This window comes from Botrytis cinerea, chromosome 10 (genome assembly GCF_000143535.2).
Source record: "Botrytis cinerea B05.10 chromosome 10, complete sequence".
Taxonomy (NCBI): Eukaryota; Fungi; Ascomycota; class Leotiomycetes; order Helotiales; family Sclerotiniaceae; genus Botrytis; species Botrytis cinerea.
The window spans coordinates 1,700,913-1,716,274 of record NC_037319.1 but is presented as its reverse complement, the minus strand read 5'-3'; the positions used below and the strand labels follow the sequence as shown (position 1 = coordinate 1,716,274).

General features: G+C 42.4%; 5 protein-coding genes across 5 annotated transcripts; 3 read left to right on the top strand and 2 right to left on the bottom strand.

The window, feature by feature from the left end:
* Positions 1-855: 855 nt before the first annotated feature.
* BCIN_10g04450 (hypothetical protein) lies at positions 856-3,606 on the bottom strand. The gene is made up of 2 exons (XM_024695626.1): positions 2,735-3,606; positions 856-2,669 (listed from the first exon to the last, which is right to left on the bottom strand). The coding sequence occupies exon 2, from the start codon at positions 2,658-2,660 to the stop codon at positions 1,098-1,100; it is 1,563 nt and encodes a 520-aa protein (XP_024551420.1). The 5' UTR covers positions 2,661-2,669; positions 2,735-3,606; the 3' UTR covers positions 856-1,097.
* Positions 3,607-5,010: 1,404 nt separating this feature from the next.
* BCIN_10g04440 (hypothetical protein) lies at positions 5,011-6,205 on the top strand. Its single transcript, XM_024695625.1, has 4 exons — positions 5,011-5,113; positions 5,169-5,419; positions 5,479-5,761; positions 5,813-6,205. The coding sequence occupies exons 2-4, from the start codon at positions 5,360-5,362 to the stop codon at positions 6,070-6,072; spliced, it is 603 nt and encodes a 200-aa protein (XP_024551419.1). The 5' UTR covers positions 5,011-5,113; positions 5,169-5,359; the 3' UTR covers positions 6,073-6,205.
* A 185-nt stretch (positions 6,206-6,390) lies between these two features.
* Positions 6,391-7,181, top strand: BCIN_10g04430 (hypothetical protein). The gene has a single exon (XM_024695624.1). It carries the CDS (start codon positions 6,451-6,453, stop codon positions 6,817-6,819), a length of 369 nt encoding a protein of 122 aa, XP_024551418.1. The 5' UTR covers positions 6,391-6,450; the 3' UTR covers positions 6,820-7,181.
* A 657-nt stretch (positions 7,182-7,838) lies between these two features.
* Positions 7,839-10,506, bottom strand: BCIN_10g04420 (hypothetical protein). Its single transcript, XM_001557379.2, has one exon. The coding sequence runs from the start codon at positions 9,681-9,683 to the stop codon at positions 8,211-8,213; it is 1,473 nt and encodes a 490-aa protein (XP_001557429.2). The 5' UTR covers positions 9,684-10,506; the 3' UTR covers positions 7,839-8,210.
* A 73-nt stretch (positions 10,507-10,579) lies between these two features.
* Positions 10,580-11,983, top strand: Bcdal3. The gene has a single exon (XM_024695623.1). It carries the CDS (start codon positions 10,656-10,658, stop codon positions 11,427-11,429), a length of 774 nt encoding a protein of 257 aa, XP_024551417.1. The 5' UTR covers positions 10,580-10,655; the 3' UTR covers positions 11,430-11,983.
* The last annotated feature ends 3,379 nt before the right edge of the window (positions 11,984-15,362 follow it).

Below are 15,362 nucleotides of genomic sequence, written 5' to 3'. Positions count from 1 at the left end.
TATATCATAAACATAATGTACATATTAAAATTTGTATAGGGATTTATATTGAATTTCTTTTCATTTAAAGTATTAACTTGGCCACCACAGGGTAACATTTTTGTATGGCGAGGCTGATCAGAGTTCTTTCACACCCAAGGTAGTGGAAATGATGATCAAGGGTGCACAAATGATGAATCTGAACGCTTTTGCGTTGTGGAAAGTCTCAAGGAGGGTGGCCACTGCTTCATGGTCAGTCATCCAGAATGGACGGCGGAAGCCTTGAGAAGAGCTGCAGGAGAGAAATTTTGAGTAACCGCAGATATGCGTTGCAAGCATTTCGCTGGATATTTGTTTGACGTTTTCTGCCACAGTAGTTGCAAATATTGATACCCAATTGAATTTGATCACTTTTTCAGTTACATTACATATGCTCTGATGTTATAAAACCAGCCTAGTGGATCTGACTCAGCACTTCCAGATTAGGTACTACGCCGGCAACCGATATATCTTCTGCTTCAGCGCGCATCCGGATGCATTAGCTTTTGCGTGAGTATTAGATCCAGGCCAACTCAGAATTTTCCTCGACGAATGTATAAAGTACAGACTAATGACCTTTTTGCTTCGACCATAAACTCCGAGTAACAATCTTGCATATCTCTTTTGAAATTTCCGTTCATCAAACAACATGGCTGATACTCCTGGTGCAAAGCCAGCCTACATGCTGTCTCGAGGGCTCAATTCCAATGGAAGGTCTGTCCACCTCCGCTACCTTCATTTCTAATCCATTGCTGCTAAGGCGGGTACTCCCTCTGTATGATTATATGATCGATATCCTAATAGTAATTATCTTCCGTTTCAATCATGTTAGAATATTGAAACTATAATATCCTAATATTTATTACCTCTCTTCTATATTACCTATTTCATTCTTTTATATTTCTTCTATATTTTCTATCTTCCTCCTTACATTTCTCATTCCTTTTCCAGACCATTCATTATTTTAAATATTTATCTTTCATTCTTCATCATATATAGAAAATGACACAAACCCTTTCTCTTGATGAAAGTAGACCTCGAAGACAATAATACTAATAAGAAAACAATTCAATTTCTAATCATATTTTCACTCGCTTAGACGTACTACTATCAGTTTCCAATCTTTTTCGAGAAACAGGCTTCCTGCCCGGCTTGCCAAACTCCGCTAATACGTAAGTAATAAAAACACTTTTTTGTTTAAAATAGGCGCCTTTATTATATGCAGCATCTAGAGCAACAATACGAGCAGCTTGACCAAGCTTTGTAAAATGCTCTAATAGTGCCGAACTTATCTCAGTACTATAGCTTATTTTATTAGCCCATTGAATTTGTTCTACTATATCTCGAATAAGCCATGAATTTCTCTTTTCCCATAATCCAGAAGTATTATCAGAATCAGAATCAGAATCCAATGGATCGTAGAAAAATAAAGCAGAGCACCAAAGTAAAGTAATATCGAATAAATCTGCGTCCGATGTACGAATGCAATTGCCAAGAATTGAGAACTTAGTAACTAAACGCGTGTGGTGATGAACATTGAAGTTTATCGGTAATACTGTTTCTATCCATTTCTCCAATTTTGAGCTAAGCATCCGTGACACCTGTGACGCTTCTAAATCATAATCGAATTGCTCATTTGATTCTCGAGAGTTGTTGGCAAACTGTTCCTTGGCAAGCTCTTCCTCATCTGAATCCACATCGAAGTCTATTCTCATGTGTTTTTCGGCATCGTCCAAGTTCACTTCGCTGTCTGATGACTCTTCACAGCCAGAGAAAATGCCATGTACGGATATAGAGTTGGATCTAGTTGGAAACCGAGGCGGCGTTTCTTCAATCGCTGCTTCGATAGTATTGATTAATGGTGTGTCCTGTTCGAAAATGATTGGTGGTGACAGGGGAACCTGCACTTCTGGAGATAGCTGAGGAGGATTCTTAGTGTATGATGGTAGTAGTGATACTGGGTAAAGTCTGCTCCATTCCACTAATTCAGGCGTTTGCCCAACATATATTTCCTTTACATTGGTTTTGTGTATGTCGGTAGGAGTACCAGTATTGCTTAAGCGATTACGAACTTCTTCCAAGCCCACCAGTGCATAATCATTCGGCTTGATATACACAGTGAAGGTTTTCGTATCGGATAGAGATTCAAAGCCACGGATCAACCCTTTTGAAGTGTAATTCCGAGGCTTAATAGTAGTAGTATTCTTCTTCTTCTTTGTAATAATAAACCCTTTTGTAATTAGATCGAATTGTAAACAAATAACATGCATTGAATCGCTGATTTCGGCATCGTGAATAGCAGAAGCATCAAGGTGAGATAAATTTTCGATATTCGATATCAAACAAGGCTTATTAGTAGTATCTGAGAAGTTGGTATCAGGAGGAACAACCAATAATATCTCTATTTTCTGCTTAGTACCTCCAAGTATAACAGATACTTCAAGGGAAAAGTGAATATGAAGATGCCCTTCTTCATCATAATATATAGCTATGAAAAAGTTGAGGTTCTGCCCATTACACCTCAAACGAGAACCTAGTATACAAGGTGTACCCGAGTCATCTTCCCATTTTATAAACACTCTTTCGCGAAGGATGAGTTTAAGTTTGAGTTTCTCGATTAAAATCCCAGTTGCATTCGACATAATTTGCTCCTATAAATATGATTAGCAATAGATATAATAAAAGAACGATCATATTGGAAACAATATTAGCCCACACTTTAGATGTGATTCCCAACCCACCCAGGCTATAGAGCAGCCTTGACTCTTGTACACGATGAGGGGTGAAAGTGGTTCACAAAACCTGATATATAAGTTGTGTTATAGTTGGAGTTGTTCTAAGCAACAGATATTGAAAAGACTACCACTAGAAGGACGGTTTTATGCAACAGATGTTGAAAAGACTATCACTAAAAGGGCGGTTTTATGCAACAGGTGTTGAAAAGACTACCAATAAAAGGGCGGTTTTATGCAACAGATGTTGAAAAGACTATCACTAGAAGGGCGGTTTTATACAACAGATGTTGAAAAGACTACCACTAAAAGGACGGTTTTATGCAACAGATATTGAAAAGACTACCACTAGAAGGACGGTTCTATACAACAGGTGTTGAGAAAACTACCACTAAAAGGACGGTTCTATACAGCAGACGTTGAAAAAACTACCACTAAAAGGACGGTTCTATACAACAGACGTTGAAAAAACTATCACTAGAAGGGCGGTTCTATGCAACAGATGTTGAAAAAACTATCACTAGAAGGGCGGTTCTATGCAACAGATGCTGGAAAACACAACTCTTGTATACAACACACTATAGGAGAGGATTTGATTTGTAATAGATATTCTGCGATGGTGATGGGTGATGGGTGATGAGTGATGGTCGATGGTCGGTGGCGATGGTCGATGGTGATGGGCGATGGTGATGGTGATGGGCGACGGTGATGGTGATGGGTGACGGTGATGGTGATGGGTGATGGGTGATGGTGATGGGCGACGGTGATGGTGATGGGTGATGGGTGATGGTGATGGGCGACGGTGATGGTGATGGGCGACGGCGATAGGTGATGGTGATGGAAGTGAAGAAACAACGATAAGATGAAATTAGAGATAGAAGGGTGGAGAGATGACTAACGTAGATTAATGAACTTTTTAGTAAGCATACCAATAACCGAGGCTAAATGAGAGAACCATGAACAAGTCATACAATAGTGCAGGCAATAATCAGGCACACATTTTTTCCTGTCACACCAAACGCGGAAATTGACCACGGGCCACTTAAGCTCTCATCATAAACGCGTAACCTGGTCAGGGCGCGGAAGCATCACGTGTTGCTGACGAGCCCACACTTGCGAGTGAGGTTTACTGATTTCCCTCGCCTCTTTCAATGTTGTCTATAAGAACAATCTCAAGTCAATATTTCAATGTGCAATATCATAACCCCCTCTATCTCTAATAGGCAGAATGAACCGATCGAGGATAGATTAACAACGGATGACAGTTGGGAATTTCACAACCTCCCCATCAGTCACAGAGTTCAAGAGACGAATCCTCTGTTCTGTTAGAAGCTCACACGGGCTACCTGGTATTCCTATTACGAAAATGTTGCGCATTTGAAGACATATGCTTCATCTTTCTGGGCTTTCCGCTTCTGTTCGTGGATAATAAGGACAGCAGCCAGCGAGGGTGGTCGATTCAGACCTGGAGCTGTGGGATGTGGGATTGCTCCCTCCACAAAATCATATGTGTGGTGATCGCCAAATTCACAACGAATATTTGCTACCAGTGTATATTAAGATATGAAACTAACGGGTGGTTTGCTATCTATGGTATTGCATACCGATTCAAAGCGCAAGTATCCATAAATGATACTGCTTGTTGGCTTGTTGCCTAGGATTCAAACTCGTCAATTTCTTTAATTGGATGTCGAGTATATCATGGAGGCCGGAAAAGCACATATATCGCTATTTGTTCCCATTCCATGGAGGCATAAGCAATGCATCTTGCGAATTTTAGTAATTTGCGCCTCAGAGATGCGTGGAGATTTTGATGGTAATGGGCAGTGCAGTATGTAGCACCTTACCTTTTGACACATTTGCGGATACTCGGGGCGGAATTTTTTCTGCTTTGGATGGCTTTGCAATGCAGTCGTGCTTTATATTGTAGCGATATATCTTAAGAAATTACTTAGAAGAGGGTTGCGAAAGATATACAGCAAGCATAGAAAGAAGAAGGGAAAATGCGGATTTCAAAAGTGGCACCTGTCTGGACTCCACCTCTATATGTATGTCAATATTGATTCAAACGTCAGGGATATCTCTTGTTACATGTTAATATGTACTTTGTGGTTTAAGCTACAACAACTGTGCCACAGGAATACGTCTTAGAATATACGCCACTAACAGTTTGATTTCCTTTTAGAAGGTACTTTTGGTAGAGATGTTTTTTTTTTCTTTTTTCAATTCTCTCAATACTTTTATAACTCACTAATAACAAGTTCTTTGAAAACCATAAAGCATTGTTACTTACAACTAAATTGCTTGAACTTGTCTGTATCATGTCAAACGTAGCAGTCAACGGTGTAGCTCTGGTTACAGGGGTAGGATCTGTCAAATCTGCAATCATCGATTGATAACTGACACATTACTTATAAGGAGCAGCAGGCATCGGCGAAGAAACTGGTTTCGCATTCGCCGAAGCAGGTGCATCAGGGGTTATCTTTGCCGACCTCAACATCGAAGGGGCCAAAGCGAGCGCAGAGAAGAGTAAAGAATTCGCTACCAACCCTCAATACCGAACCTTGGCGTTGGAGGTAAACACCACTGAGCCAGGGAGTGTTCAGGCAATGGTCGATTTCACAATTAAGGAGTTTGGTCGGATTGATTACTTTGTCAATAGTGCTGGAGTAAGTGCATCCAAAACTATGTTCGTGTGAATATGCTGACCTATATTTGTATCTTGAAGGTTGGAGCCACATCTCTCGCACCAACATCCGATATAGATATTGACAACTTCGACAAAACGTTTGCTGTGAATGCTCGTGAAACGATGTTATGCCTCAGAGCTGTGACAAAAGCTATGGTAGCACAAGAACCGAGAAAGATCAAGGGCCGCCATGGTGATGAGCGTTTGCTGGGTCGGGGATGTATCGTGAACCTTGGCTCTGGATTGTCATATGGTGCAGGCCCGAGAATGATGGCTTATGTCGCGTCGAAACACGCAGTGATGGGAATTACTAAAGTAGCTGGTGAGTTCTCATGTTGAACTTCTTGAGTATAGTGACTGATGTCTTTGATAGCGTTGGACAATGCAAAGCACGGAATCCGTGTGAACGCCTTTTGTCCCTCATGGGTGAAGACACCCATGTTAGAAAGAAGTTTGTCTCGTTGGGCGGATCTCGAAAAAGTCATTCAAACTGTCTCGCCAGCAAAAAGGGCCGCAACGCCAGAAGAAGTAGCTAATGTTGCCGTCTTCCTTTGCAGCCCTTCGGCTTCCTATGTCAATGGGACTGGTTTGTTAATTGATGCTGGAATGATGGTTACTGCGCACGCAAGTTAAGAAACGCTTCGCTGCAGGTGTTAGATTACATACGCTATCTGTGTATCAAAGTTAGGAGATGCAATCATGATAATTAGAACGAACTTTTTAGTAGAACTTTGTACAGAGAATGAACATCATTAAGCAAAAGCCATATTCTTCAAACTTAATTCCATTCCGAGACAATTACCTTGAATTTCAAGGGATAATCCTAATCTTACATACGAAAGTGTACAGCTTCTTTTAGAATGAACTAGATGGTTCTCCGCTCTCAAAATCGGAATGTCTGTGAGGCTATCCAGATGCATCATCTCAATCCTCAATTTTGTATCCATCTTTGGCCGTATCTCTCCCAGCTGGGTAGCAGACAAGCTAGGCCGATATAATATCCAGATAGTAATGTGTACGATTAACTTCATTGTCAACTTGGTTTTGTGGCTTCCAGCGCGTGGAAATATACCAATCATCATCTTTGCTCTCATCTATAGCTTCGCTTCGGGTACATTCGTGTCACTAGCTCCCACAATCGTTGCTCAGATAACCAGCGATATGCAAAAGATTGGCACAAGAACAGGCAGCATGTTTGCACTTGCTAGTATAGCAGCACTCATTGGTAACCTAGTCGCAGAAGCACTTGCGTCACTAGGCCCAGAGAGTGATCAGTATAGATATTTGCCAATATTTACAGCTGTTACTATCGCTATCGGAACAGCTATCTTGGTATTTAGCAAGAGCTTGACTAAGGTAGTTTTTTTGAAGCGCTTCTAGAATCAAGAAAGAAAAGACCATGGAAGGCGATAGACCCACTATTTGAGATTGTAGACGTGAAATAATTGATAGTAATGGTATATTTTTGTACTAATAGTTGTTAGATAAAACATCAGCATTGATTATGGTCTTGTTTAAAGCAACATGATAATAGTCTCGAAAGTAGGCGGGGGGGACGTTTGAGAGGGTCGGTCATCTGAATTTTGAGGATTTTACAATGGAAGAAATATCAATGTCCTCTGGTGAGCATGTAGAGCTTGAAATGGGAGAAGAGTTAGATGGTGAGGGGGGTTGGCTTCTCGCAGGCGCAAGCTCGAGCTGGAACGAATGTGGTTGTCGAATAGAATAATGCGAGAAGTCCAAATCGTATAGTTAAAAAAAAATGCACACCTCTCATTTGACGTATTTACGAATTTATTCACATCACCCACGAATATTAATCTAATAAAGCTGAGTTATATCCATTACTTACCTTTTTACTTTTCTTGCTATTCATTAACAGCTCACATGCAATAAAATTTCCGAACCCTGGACTATTACTCTCTCATAACCATACTTTATTTCAATAAAGTGATATTAATTCCTTGCATTCTTTATTAATTCTTGAGTTGCTACTTCCACTAGGTCCACATCCTACATTCCACATATAAGGTGTGTGAGAAAGATAGAGGCATGCTGTGAGCTTATAAGATTCATATACATCATCGTGAGTGCCACCTACCTTCTTTCTTTCCTGTCATACACCTGATTGTTTTGGTCTTCCTTACCGTTCGACGAACATGTTCCAGTGCGATGACTTCTTTTAGTCTTCATGATATGGTTTCATTTGTTCAATGAAGACATTCCGCGTTTTTGGCGGCGGCTCCTCGACAATTTGAGTCTTCCTCACCATTTAATGAGGCTGAGTAAGAGTATACACAAGTTTATCAGAGCAAAAAGGAATGAGAACTTTGTATGGGGGTGTGGCACACAATTCACAAGAACCAAAACAAGATAGTGTTCACGATGAGAGATATAAGTGGTATCATTCCATTGTATGTAATCGTTTCCATCGATCGAGAGAGCAAGTTATTTAGCTACATTTTTCAAATATACAATATAGAGCCAAACCATGAATAATGGGTTGGCAACCACAATGGCGAGACTCAACAGATAAGAGACCATCACCTCTGTCAAATATGTAATCGACTACTAAAAAGCCATTTCATCCAGAAACACACTAAAGAAAAACCAAGGAACTCGCCATGTAATCGAAGAACCACCTTTGAAACAGGTAGGATGAGCCAAAACAAAAACCCATCAAGTAACCACCAATTGACCAATTAGCCTTTGAAAACCCATGGAGTCAGAGAAAAGCAAAAACACTCATTCGAGAACCAAGTCACAACCAACTATTCATCATCATCAATATCTTCAACGGAAGCAGGCTTCTTTCCCTTTCTGTTCTTCTTTGGGACCTGAACACTAGTAGCCAAAGACTTCGAGCGTTTCAAAAGCGATCGTTCGTCAAAGTCGTAGAACTCGCGTCCGTTTCGATTCCAATTAGATTTGCAACCACCAGGTGCTCGATGAATGCCATGTACAGAAGCAAGTTCTTCAGAGATGTGGTTCCAGAGAGGAGCATCATAGAGTTTGACGAGATCGGGGAGCTTAGCTTCGACCTCCCGACGCTTGACAAGACATTTGTAGAGCTTGAATGTTTCGTCGTCGGTCCAGGCAGAGCGACGGGGTTGATTGGTAGGACCACTTTTGCGCAGTTTTGAGGATGCTTTGCGAGAGCTCGGAGAAGGGGGGGGGGCAGATGCAGCGGCTGAGGAAGAAGAACTTGGAGCAGTAGTAACTGAGGTAGACGAAGAAACTGGTGTGTGAACAGATGATTTGGTGACAGACTTCTTGAGCCTTTTGATCGGGCGAAGGATAGACTTGGTATAATCTTTATTATCAAGAGATTCGTCATCGTCATGTTCTCGCTTTTGGTTAAGAGAAGATGGGCACGGGGTAGTATGTGGTGATGCGGGCAAGATATGTTTTCCACTTGAAGAGTGGGCTGGAGATAAGACTGTTTTTCCGCCAGAACAGCTTGCTGGTGCAGTTTCCTTTTGCTGAGAAGCTGGCGGTGTAAATTGATTGTTGATACCAGAAGATTCGCCGTTGTGCTTCTGCGGCGCGTTCTCCTTTAAAGAGGCTTCGATGGTAAGAGCGAGTTGTTGCTCATAGGTAAGTTCGTCGAAGTTGGTAACTGACTTCTCGACATAATCTTCATCGTCAGAGTCGTCGTCGTCGACAATATCGGAGACGTCTCTAGCAAGGTCCTCTGGCTCGGATTGGTATTCAGAGTAGTCGGCGACCGAAGATTCGTACTCAAACTGATTGACAAGTTGATCGGTAACAGAAAATTCTTGATGAGAAGCTTCCAGCTCGGTGACCTCTCCAAGGGATTGTTCTTCGACGGGCACTTCGTCAATTCTTGCAAGTCTAACATTAAACGCTTGCTCTACGAGGACTTGGGGATGTATTGCTGCATAAGCAAAGGGTTTATTGAACGGATGCGCACTCTTGCCTTTGCCACCGGTGGTAGAAGCTGGCATCGCGTATGCAGCAGCATCTTCGTCATCTGGGTTGATATGAAGACGATATGCGTGATGGAGATCTTGACAGACTTGGTGTTGTGTTAGCTCCGGATCAACCAAGGCTTCGTTAACTAAACCATCAGCTGTGCAACCAAATTGGCTAAGGTTGTCGTTCAACCACTCAACTCCACCGTCCTGAATATAGAAGAAGGATGCTATGACGGAGAGTGCTTTCTTTGCGGAATCCTCGTCCATATTTGCAAAGGAAAATTCGGTAGGCTTGGTAAACATCATGGTAAAAAATGGGTATGGGCTACAATTGAGAGCTGTGAAACTTAGACGTTGGTATGTTCGAAGTGTACGTTTGAACGGCTACAATAGAAAGATCTCGAATCATACATGGAGAGAAAGATATAGATAGAATCCTACCAAGTACACGATGAGTTTGAAGCTATCTCCAGACAATAGAAGGTCTATTGACTCTATTGTTCTTATTGACATTCTCAACAATGTGTCCGCCATGATCGTAGCGAGAATTATGACAATAGGAAGATTTTGATTGACCCAAAAAACGTTCTGCAACGACAACAGAATTTTCTCGCTACTGATTGTTGTTTTCAGGAGTGAATTAACCTTACAAGTACAATAGGAAAATTTTGCCAGTAGGACTTTTGCCGGCGAGACGAATTGAGCAGAGACAATAGAACAATAAAGACTTTCGAGACAGACTAGATAGATTGTATTGAGTCCGGTCTGAAGGTGAAGGATAAACTGGAAGGTCAAAAAAGAATTGCGGCTTTGGGAGATGTATAGAAGGTGAAAATTGGACCAGACCGCATCGCATCATTATGATAAGATGTAATATTGATACTATGGCGCCTGTCTGGAATATCTATTGTAATGGTATTGAAAAAGCTGATATATCAGAAGGAGGTGGCATATCAAACCGATATGGCACATCGAACAGAGATGGTATATTGGAAGGAGGTGATATAGGTATTGGAAGGACAAAGATATAAAGACAGTAATAAGAAGAAAGCGATATCAATACTCATACTTCACCATAATACGTAGCGCACATTTGAATTGTAAGAATCCCAGGCCGCCGAGAGTGAACGTTGGAGGAGCACGAGAAGGATAGAGGTCAAACTGATCACGTGTCTAGATTACACGTGTTTCTACCCACTTTCGACTTTCACATGAGGTTCGAAAAGATGAGACAACATCCACGTAAACCAGAGCAAATACACCAAGAAAGTTCCCAAGATGCCTGTGACTATCAAAGCAAATATCAAAGAAAAGATAATTCAGACAAAACCACTCAATCAAGATGATTTTGCAACTTTTGGGACCGTGATTCAAAATCCCGCACCAGCGGTGATCCCATCATCAACAATCAAAACCTTCCCACCCAACGCGGTACAAGCCAACCAAGGCACCGCACTCAAATACCTAGATGTCACGCATATGAAAGATTACTACGGGAGCGCTCCTAGTCAACGGGTCGCGAATGCAGTCATGAACATGTTTGTATGCGCACCTCGCTCGCTTCTCCCGTCTCACGATAGCAATATCGAGGGGTTGTTCCCGGTCACCATATTGGAAAGACATCCTTTCACGACCCAAACATTCATACCTCTCGGGATATCACCCTCGGAGCAAGAAGATGTATGTTACTTGGTTGTCGTAGCACCGACTCTAACGCCGTCATCAGTCGATGAAACCTTACCCGTCCCCGTTCTCTCCCCTCAAACGAGCACGAGTGGTGATAATGTCGAGAACCTGCCCGGTCGCGGTTTACCGGACCTGAATAGAATTCAGGCTTTCTTAGCGAATGGCTCGCAGGCGGTCACCTATGGAGCGGGGACCTGGCATGCTCCGATGGTGGTCGTGGGAAAGAAGCCCATTGATTTCGTTGTGGTGCAATTTGCCAACGGGGTAGGAATTGAAGATTGTCAAGAGGCAGAGCTGGAAACAACGGATAAGGATATATGCGTGGCAGTACCCAAATTGTCAAGGAATGCGACATGGAAATTATGAGTGCTTTCGGGTCTAGATCTCGTTGAGAATGGACGGGTACTACAAAATGATGTTCTTGTTTGCAGTAATTACAAGTGAGATCTTCAAAAGTATCTACGCCTCATAGATTTCACCACCAGTCCCATTCTTTGCAATCCCGTGGTAGCAAAGACGTTGATGCACATCATCTCCATTGCCTTGGTAACTATTGATCGTTATTGCTTTGGACTCGGGATAAGTAGCACCACCGTCGATGATTTGCAGGTATCTTTGGTACTTAATGTAGGTCGGCGACCTAGACTGTCGTCCACGATATGTACCTATAGAGGTCCCCGATGCCTATGCAATGGAAGAATACAAATTTTCACATGTATATCAGAACTATGAGGATAAATATAATGCCGTTCCAATGTGGGCAGCCCTCCAGATCTCGATGATTCTAATTGACAATGTATTCCGAAATGATGCTCTCAGATGAGAACCCGAATCTCTGGAGTCACAAAGTAGCGTTGCAATGCAGAAAGACTATTAATCCGAGCGACAACATTATTGATTGATATGAATCGCTGTAGACATTTGGTTGTAGAGGACGGATGGGAATGTGCACTGGTCATAGCAAAATTCACTCGTAAATTCTACCAATAGGTGATACCTGCTTAGAGGTACCCCCGTATCTTTTAGGCACACGAATACCGTAGAGTATACTTGAATCGCAAATAATCTGTCTACCGTTTTAGACGCCAAAATAAATTATGTCGGCGATGTCTTTAATAATTGGGGAAGGGAAACGTGAGAAGACTGTCCCGTCCAGCCACTCGCCTTTTTTGGGGATAGAGGCTAGAGCGGCTCATCAGGTGTGTATACATCGAGTAGGATTATCGGCTTTCCATCTCGTGGTATATTGCTGATACTCCAAACAAAAAGCAACATTTTCTGGAACCCGTTATGCTTGCTTACCACCTCCCAAATTGTAGATTGGCGAGACCTCTTGTCCAAAAAGTTTCTGCAGATCCTTTCCGCCTTACCGGTTTCGTTTGGCTCTTCTAGGCCTTTTTGAGGGTTTCATTACTACTGTACTTGGTCGCATGCTTGCCTGTGGGTAATGAAGCAGATGAGGAGATAGCCAATGAATATAGAAGGCAACGGTCGGAAATGTACATGGCAGCGCAAACTTGCAGACGGGTATGCAACTCGATGTACGCAGAATAACATGATCAGCACTGGACAAACAATGTGCACACGCACACCTTCAGCCACATCTTGCACACCGGTTCTTAAAGGGATAGTATCTTGCATGAAGCATGAACAATGTCGTAGTATCGTTTCCAGGCAAAGGAGATCTACACGAATTAGATTTGCCAATTGTCATGAGCTGAATAGGTACCCCGTAACGCAGGAAGCAACGAGCAACGAAAGCATTGTTATCAAAGTTATTCTTGAACTGTCAATCCTCTCTCCTAGATTCGATTCTTACTGATGGTGATCAAGGAAATGCATACCTGGAAGCCTCACCTCTTTTCTCGCCTTTTTACGCAGCGCCTCATTCAAGAAATCGCCAAAATTGACCTAAAGGGGTAAGGTGCTAGGGCAAGGGTTCCTGTGGTTGGACAAGGGGGAAGAGCCGTTTCTAGGTCAAGGCTTAGAACCAAAGAAATTCCATACCTGCTACCAAGCAATCCCAACAACCATAATCATCCGTATCAAGGATGCATAACCCCAGCTATAAGATCTTGGTACTCATTTTCCATCTTTCTTTAAACGGAGCAAAGTTTGCGAAGATGGGTACGTCTCTGATATCTGTCATTCAAAGTGTAACACTGAGACTGAAGATCTCTTTAAATCACCTTCAGGGTGCCCTGTCAAAGACGAGACTCTCGATCTGAAGATCAATAAACTGCCCCCGTTATCCCCATTTATATCTCAACCTCAATTTATTTTACGGAGATCCCGTGTTTATCATCCCCACAAATAAAGAGATCGGACTGAGCAGTGGGCGAGCCCATGATGGTTTGGCGTAGGGCACTTGAAATATCTGTCCGATACCGACATTTCAAGGCTATGATGTTTATATTTCAAGGTTCTTAATTTAGGAACAACACTCGGTACATCAGTTTCAGATTTTGAATTGATTGAGCTTACTGGAGATAAAGTTGTTACTTGTCAGAGATATATTGAAGGGGAAGACGTACTTCAAGGTTAATATCAGGGAATATCTGCAAGCCTGGAATGCTCCAAAAATTTCTCCATACATCAGCCTCACTTGCCTTGATACTACATAACACCACCACTTACCATCTCGAGCCTCAATAACTCCTACACCCTCGTACATGCGCCGGCGGATAGAGCTGTGAAAGGATCCCGTCACAGGGGTAACCATTGCCATGGGATCCCCATCTCTCGCATATCTCTCTCAAGGATGATTATTACCAAAAATAGCCTTCCAACGGATTTTTGCTTTTTTTTCGGGCTTCCATTTCTATTCCTTCGACGGGTATCATACCGACGCTCATATCCGTGTATCTGGATCCGTTGCTGAGAGGCAAAAAAAGAATTATACAAATCTCACATGCATCCTTGAACAATATATATATCAAGGGTTCATTAATTGTGGTGCCTAAATATCTATCCTGAAAGCGAAGTTCTGAAACTTTCTACATTTTATGCTCCTTACATTGATGTGATATCAGGGATACGTGAGCTGGAGAAATCAGAGTGAACTCGAATACCCCATCTTGGATGCCCAAGATCAATAATAGGATCTACATATAGATGGATACGTAGATGATAATTGGAAAGGCCCTGATCGACCAACTGACCCAGCAAAAGTACACTTCCATGGATCGAGACTCCGATCCGCGTTAGGTAATTTGTCGCTCTTCACACAGGCTGGGGCATGACGAGGGAAAAAAACAATCCGAATGTAACTCTTTTTCATCTGCCCATGTTCTGAACTCCCATATGACACCCATTATATAAAGTCTATCCAACTTTATGCCTAGTCACGCTACACTACCACGCCATCTGTTTCGGTGCCGACGTGCAAATCTCTCCCCAAAACTTTATCTTTAGGCTATAACATATTGACATTAGCCCTCCAGTATCCTTCATATACAAGTTCAACCCAGCTTAAACTTTGACAGCTGGCAAGCTATTCGCCCTAACTAATCTAACTCGATACACTAGCGAACGTTTTTTCATCAAGAATCTGGTGAGCTAGGGAGTATTCACTCGTTCGCTCGTGTTCGTTCAGACATGGATCAAGGCACTTCTGTCTCCTTCTTCCAACTATCAGCCACTAAGCTTGGACAATGCAATAACGAGCCAGAAAATGATTCCAAATACAAGGTGCAAAACGGAACAACCCCACAAGCGCAGCGACGCAAAACTAGCTAGGCAAGCGAAAGCAAGTGCCCGTAGATCATGGCGTAGGTAGGCCCGGAGCAAAGCAATGGTGATTGGATTGCTTGTGCGAGTAGTTCCTTTTTAAGTCCCAGAAGGCGGCAATTGAGGAGCTGGCCGAGGATTTTCCGTAAACGGTCGAGCAGTTGGACTACCTGAGTACCTGGTATACATTATACACAATATAAGAAAGTTGTTTATGCGAAATCAACATTTCTTATTCGGAGACTGTCTCGATTGTGAACAAAACCAAAGTCATCTCGCTCATCAGTCGTTATCTTGGCGTTCGCTACCAAGTATTGAAATAATAATTGGAGATTTCGTTTGCTTTTTCCAGTTTGAACCCCATCCCCGTTCCCATCTCCGTTTCTTCAACGGCTGAATTTCGATCATCGGGACAAGCTAACAGGAACCACTCAAGACAAAAAAGCAAACAGCAACACACCTCAATGCCCTGCACCTGAAACTTCACTCACCGATTCATCTATCTCTTGCATACTCTACAGTAGCCACAAGATTTACACAGGGTGAGTAATCATCAGCGGGACTCTTTCC

What these genes read in the sequence shown, in the direction of transcription:
- BCIN_10g04450 (XM_024695626.1), bottom strand. Translation starts at nt 2,660, where the DNA reads ATGTCGAATGCAACTGGGATTTTAATCGAGAAACTCAAACTTAAACTC.
- BCIN_10g04440 (XM_024695625.1), top strand. Translation starts at nt 5,360, where the DNA reads ATGGTCGATTTCACAATTAAGGAGTTTGGTCGGATTGATTACTTTGTC. An exon ending in ACTTTGTCAATAGTGCTGGA is followed by an intron (nt 5,420 to 5,478) that starts GTAAGTGCATCC and finishes TGTATCTTGAAG; the next exon opens with GTTGGAGCCACATCTCTCGC. An exon ending in GGGAATTACTAAAGTAGCTG is followed by an intron (nt 5,762 to 5,812) that starts GTGAGTTCTCAT and finishes TGTCTTTGATAG; the next exon opens with CGTTGGACAATGCAAAGCAC.
- BCIN_10g04430 (XM_024695624.1), top strand. Translation starts at nt 6,451, where the DNA reads ATGTGTACGATTAACTTCATTGTCAACTTGGTTTTGTGGCTTCCAGCG.
- BCIN_10g04420 (XM_001557379.2), bottom strand. Translation starts at nt 9,683, where the DNA reads ATGATGTTTACCAAGCCTACCGAATTTTCCTTTGCAAATATGGACGAG.
- Bcdal3 (XM_024695623.1), top strand. Translation starts at nt 10,656, where the DNA reads ATGCCTGTGACTATCAAAGCAAATATCAAAGAAAAGATAATTCAGACA.